Source organism: Corvus hawaiiensis, chromosome 4 (assembly GCF_020740725.1).
Source record: "Corvus hawaiiensis isolate bCorHaw1 chromosome 4, bCorHaw1.pri.cur, whole genome shotgun sequence".
Lineage (NCBI taxonomy): Eukaryota > Metazoa > Chordata > Aves > Passeriformes > Corvidae > Corvus > Corvus hawaiiensis.
This window is the reverse complement of record NC_063216.1, coordinates 57,500,174-57,505,908: the sequence shown is the minus strand read 5'-3', so window position 1 is coordinate 57,505,908 and position 5,735 is coordinate 57,500,174. Positions and strand designations below refer to the sequence as shown.

At 54.4% G+C, this 5,735-nt stretch overlaps 1 protein-coding gene across 1 annotated transcript; it reads left to right on the top strand.

Annotated features, from left to right (window-relative positions):
- The first annotated feature begins 721 nt into the window (after window positions 1-721).
- On the top strand, window positions 722-3,866 carry FEZF1 (FEZ family zinc finger 1). Its single transcript, XM_048302746.1, has 4 exons — window positions 722-1,706; window positions 1,871-2,005; window positions 2,299-2,431; window positions 3,047-3,866. The coding sequence occupies exons 1-4, from the start codon at window positions 909-911 to the stop codon at window positions 3,349-3,351; spliced, it is 1,371 nt and encodes a 456-aa protein (XP_048158703.1). The 5' UTR covers window positions 722-908; the 3' UTR covers window positions 3,352-3,866.
- Window positions 3,867-5,735: the final 1,869 nt, after the last annotated feature.

Below are 5,735 nucleotides of genomic sequence, written 5' to 3'. Positions count from 1 at the left end.
AAAGCTCGCCGCCACCTGACCTTGTTCTTTAAAGCAGTGAGCAGTCCCAGGAGCAGTCCCAGGAGCAGAGCAGCCATTTCCCTCCCTCCCTCAGACACACACACACGTACGTACGCACGCACAAAGAGCTAGGGCTGGAAAGTGGCAAGGAAACAAACAGCTTCCCCTCCAGCCGCTTCTTCTGCAGCACCTTGTTTGACAAACACCCTGGCGCTTGCCCTTGAATTGAGTTTCACATCCCTATTTAGCACTTGGACAATGATTTTAGATGATGTCATTTAAAGCCGAACAAGAAAATTGATCTCGGATTTGCTTGGCCTCTAAAGCCTGGATAAGCAGATTGCAAATAATAATAATAAAAAGAGAGAGGGAGGGAGGCAGAGGGGAGAGAGGCGAGAAGGAGGGAGAGCCACCTCCTTCCCTGGGCGGGGGAGGCGCGGGCGCCAATGAAAAGTAGCCGCTTGCTGGGGGGGGGGGGGGGGGGGGAAACTTTTCCTGTTGACTGTTGGAAGCGAATTGAGCAATTATCTAGTTTACCTTCTCCTCTTGGAAGTTAACGATTGGCGAGATCTTGGCTGCGTTATTGACACAACACTTTCTATTGATAGAAATAAGTAGCGATTGTCCCGAGTCATTGGTGCGCCAAAGTAAACTGTGATGGGCTGGCATGAGTCCACTGGACTGAGAAGGCTGGTTCCGCCGGCGGCGGAGGCTGTGGTGATGGTGGCGGCGGCGATGCTGGTCTCCCTCGTCGCAGATCAGTAACAAGAAAAGGGGCAGAGAAAGTGAAAGAGAGAGAGAGAGGAGAGGGAGGAAAAAAAAAAAAAAAAAAAAAGAAAGGAAAAAAAAAAAAAAAAAGAGGCGTCTACCAGAGCGGCTCAAACCGGGAGAACAAATGCAATTCAGCCATGGACAATAGTGGCAACCACACGGCGACCAAAATCCTAGCGACACCTCCGTCCAGAGAAAGCCTGTCTGCCAGGAGCAACATGATCAGCACGCCCAAGCCACTCGCCTTCTCCATTGAGCGCATCATGGCGCGGACTCCAGAGCCCCGCTCCATCCCCGTCCCGCAGCTCCTCCATGGCTCCGTGGCCAAAGGCGACCCCAAGCACCCGCTGCACCTCAACTCCTCCATCCCCTGCATGATCCCCTTTGTCCCGGTGGCGTACGACACCCTGCCCAAAGCGGCGGTGGCCGGAGAGGAACCCAGGAAGGCTCAGTTAGATTCCTCTTCCTCGCCCTCCTTTAGCTGCGGCGATCTCTTGAACTGTGCCCTGAGCTTGAAAGGAGATTTCCCCCGCGATGCCCTGCCCTTGCAGCAGTACAAACTGGTAAGACCCCGAGTGGTCAATCACTCCTCCTTCCACGCCATGGGAGCCCTGTGCTATTTCAACCGAGGCGACAGCCCCTGTCACCCGTCCTCCAGTGTCAACATCCACCCGGTGGCTTCTTATTTCCTCAGCTCTCCCTTGCACCCGCAGCCCAAGGCTTACCTGGCGGAGCGGAACAAGCTGGTGCTGCCGACCGTGGACAAGTACCCGGCGGGGCTGGCCTTCAAGGACTTATCGCAGGCTCAGTTGCAGCACTACATGAAAGAAAGTGCTCAGATCCTTTCGGAAAAAATCGCCTATAAGACGTCGGAGTTCAGCCGCGGCTCCCCGAGCAGCAAACCCAAAGTTTTCACGTGTGAAGTTTGTGGAAAGGCAAGTAGCGCCGTACCCCGCCTCCCTTCCCTAGCCTCCTGTCCCCGTCCGTCTGTCCGCCGGTTGTCGGTCGCTTTCTTGCTTGATTTTTAAACGACGGCTCCCCCCCCGCACTCTTACCTTCTAATCGCAATTTTATTTTATTGTCTGCTTTCTCTTCCAAGGTATTTAATGCACATTATAACTTAACGCGCCATATGCCGGTGCACACGGGAGCCAGACCCTTTGTTTGCAAAGTTTGCGGAAAGGGCTTCAGACAGGCGAGCACGCTCTGCCGGCACAAGATCATCCACACCCAGGTGAGCCCATCCTCTGTCCCTTCCTCCCTGCCCGACCGTCCGCTCACCTTTTTTGGGGAGCTCGGCGTTGTCCGGCCGCTCCGAGACAGCGGCGTGGGGGGCGGCCAATCCGCAGCCACGGGGAGATTTCGTTTGCCCCAAGCGCAGTAGGTACCGCGGGGTGCCCCGCACCGGCAGCTGCGAGCCGTCAGTTAAACACAGACTCCACTAACCAGCTCATAAACCCCGCGAAACAGAACACAGACCCCGCAAGACGGCCAACAAGCCGTGACTTGGTGCTTGTTTCCCTCCAGGAAAAGCCTCACAAGTGCAACCAGTGCGGCAAAGCTTTTAACCGGAGCTCGACCCTGAACACGCACACGCGAATACATGCCGGCTACAAACCATTTGTCTGTGAATTTTGTGGCAAAGGATTTCACCAGAAAGGTACCGGTTTCCAGCACCCACTCTCTTTCCCGGCTTCCCCCTCCCCAAGCCAGGTCAAGTGTCCGGACAATTTGCGACAGGGAGGGTGGTGGGGAGTTAATTTTGTTTCCAAGTTTTATTGTTAGATGTTTAGGTTAATTTTAAGTATGGCTAGCCCCGGCACATGTCCTGGCCCACGGAGCGAGGCAGAGGTCTCGTTCCCGGGTGAGCGCGGGACAGTCGTTCCGCGGGAATCGCCTGTTCTCCCCGCACCGCAACATACAGCTTCCAGCGCGGTTCGGCAAACGAATTCGCCTCTTATTCCCCCCCTCAAAATACAAGAATTTAGCTGCTTTTTCCTCACGCGTTGCTGTGAAGTCTAAACGCAGGGGTTTTATTTCTGCAACTGTCCTGACTTTGGTTTATTCGATCTTGTCTGTTAACATCTGTAAATCTTGCTTTGTCTGTTAACAGCCGCGGGGAGGATGGGGAGAAGGTGGGTGTCTGCGGTCGTTTTATCCTAAAACTGAGCTCTGGTGATGGGACAGAGTTTGGGGATTTTTTTATATTTTCCTCGTCTTTTCAGTGTCCGTCTTTCAAACCCAGGTGCATTTGCCCTTCTTGTCTCATTCCCAGGCAATTACAAAAACCACAAGCTGACTCACAGCGGGGAGAAGCAGTTCAAGTGCAATATCTGCAACAAGGCTTTTCACCAGGTGTACAATCTGACCTTCCACATGCACACCCACAACGACAAGAAGCCCTTCACCTGCCCCACCTGCGGCAAAGGCTTCTGCAGGAACTTTGACCTCAAGAAGCACGTCCGTAAGCTGCATGACAGCGCCCTGGGACTGCCCCGGCCCCCCGCCGAGCTGGGGGGGCCGGACCCGCTGCCCCCGCCCGGGCCGCTGCTGCAGGGCCCGCCGCCGCTCCAGCCGTGAGGGGCGGCCGCCGGCTCGGCCGGTGCGAGCCCCACCGCCTCTTTGCATGCACCTGTTAAGCGGTTTTGTGTATTATGGTCTATATCGCCACTAACGTTAATGGGACAGGTTGTTTCCTATTTTTTTTTTAAATTTTTTCCTTTGTTCTTTAAAGGCTATGTTTTTTTTTGTGGTTGCCGTTGCATCTCAGGTGAAGAGATGGTTAAAAAAAAAAAAAAAAAGAAAAAGCGCCAAGCCAATTTCTGCTGTATTTATTTGGGAATCTGTATTACCCGAGCCGGAAACGCTGCACTACTTTAATTATTTCGATGTATATATATTCCCCTTGTGTTGATCCTGCCCTGCCTCCGCTGCCTGCTGGTTATCCCAACCTTCTTGGTTTCCTCCTCTCCCTCTCTCCCTGAATATCGTATCTATATGGACAGAACTGTTCTCTATGTACTGATCTGAATTTCTCATTGATTCTTGCACGTGGAGAAAAAAAAAAAAGAATTCGTTGACCTGGTGGAAATAAACCTTTGCCAAGGAGTGACTGCGACGGCGGGGGCTGCGGCGCGGACGGGCGGGCGGGGAGCGCGGCTTTGGCGCTGCCGCACGGCAAAGCTCTTCCTCGTCCTTGCCAAAACACTGAAACAACCGCTAAAGACTTTAATTAAGAGGGGTAATTAGTTCGAATTGATCAAAGCAGGGTTGTTATGTTATTAGCTGCTCAGCAGACTCTGCCAAGCCGAGCCTTGAAAGCGAAGCCCGCCCGTCGGTGGCCGCCTGAGGAGTGGCGGGAGGGGGTGTCTGGGATTATACCGGGGTAACAGAACCAGGCATGGAAAACGGGTGATACCCCCTGGGAAGGGCAGGCGGGCCCGCTCACCTCCCTCTGCTCCCTCAGGGCTGTGCCCGCAGGCCCCCCTGAAGCTCGAGGGTTCTTCCCGGACAGGGAGCCGGGCCGTGCTTCACTCCGGGGTAGGGGCCGAAGGGCGGGGAAGCGTGGCGGTCCGGGGAGAAGCGAAGGGTGCCCCACAGGCGCTGGGGGGTTGGCCCAGTCGGGGAACCTGTAAGGAGCGCCTGCGGGTCTGCCCCAGAGTAAGCCCTGCAAGAAAGGGTGATGTGGCATCTGGTCCCGCCCAGATTTTGTAGCACCTGGAGCCCTCCCAAGGTTCTGGCTTTTGGTGAGGAGCGAGGCGCCGAGGTTTTCAGTCGTAGCTAACGCGTTACACCCAAGAGAGGGGTATCGCCTTGCAGCCGGCGCTCCCGCCGCCCCGCCTGGGACACCACCCCCGGGGGTGCCCGCAACCAGCAGGTGTGGCCCTCAAAGCTGGGGCTGGCGGCTCTAGTCTCCACCGTGCTCCTTTGAAAGCGGCTGAGAGGGGAAGAGCATCTCTCTCCTTTCACACATCTCAGATTACCGCGGCAATTTCTTTAGCAGGCGGCTCCGCGCGTAAAAAGCAAAGCAACAGGTCAGATCCACAGCTCGGGCAGACCCCGCGGCACCCCGGCAGGGCTCAGCCCCTCCGGGGGCCGCTTTTCCCCTGCTCCAGGGGAAGAGCTGCCGATGATTTGGACGGAGGGACCTCAGTGCACCCGCTGACACGCTGGCTGTGCAGCGGCGTGCGGCCTCCCTCTGGAGCGGGTCTCCCCTTCGGAGACCTTGGGGAAACCGGGACCCGCTCCCCACTTTTCCCGGGGACTGTGGGAGCAGGGGCATCAAGAAGGGGAGGTGAGACACCCCTCAAAGTGACCCCGGGTAAGCTGGAAGTCGGGATGAAGCGGGGTAGGGAGGAGAGGCTCCTGTAGAGCTGTGACAGAGCAGGTGTCCTTTGAGGATCCGTCCCTATGGGCACTTCTCTTCAGCTCTGCTCAGATCCTGGGACTAGAAGAGTGTCATTCTGGTTTGAACACAGATAAATTTCTCCCTAATCAGGTGGCTGCAGTGTGTTGCTATTTAAGAGGAAAACTTTTGCAACATATAATGAAAGGTAAGATGTCCAAAAGATTCCACTGAATTGATGCGGGTGTGCCATTCCTCTGAGCCTCTCCTTGAAGGAAATAATTCAAAACAGAAGCCCAGCTTGCTTTCTTACTGAAGAAGTCCAACTTTCTTATTGCTGAGCAAGTGTGATACTACAAGGTACTGCAGCTATACTTGGCCTTGCTAAGTATCTTAATTTTACAACTTTTTTAACCAGTTCAAAATTATTCAAACACTGCAGGCACACTGGAACAGTCCCAAAAGTACTTTATATAATGACAAAGGGATGTGAATGTAAATATATGGTGAAACAAAAGGGCAATATAATCTGGTAATTTTGTGATGAGCGCATAACGTCAGTTTCAAATCAAACACATACAGGAGGCCTGATGATACTACTGGAGATTATGTGCACTGG

What these genes read in the sequence shown, in the direction of transcription:
- FEZF1 (XM_048302746.1), top strand. Translation starts at nt 909, where the DNA reads ATGGACAATAGTGGCAACCACACGGCGACCAAAATCCTAGCGACACCT. An exon ending in CGTGTGAAGTTTGTGGAAAG is followed by an intron (nt 1,707 to 1,870) that starts GCAAGTAGCGCC and finishes TTCTCTTCCAAG; the next exon opens with GTATTTAATGCACATTATAA. An exon ending in CAAAGGATTTCACCAGAAAG is followed by an intron (nt 2,432 to 3,046) that starts GTACCGGTTTCC and finishes TCTCATTCCCAG; the next exon opens with GCAATTACAAAAACCACAAG.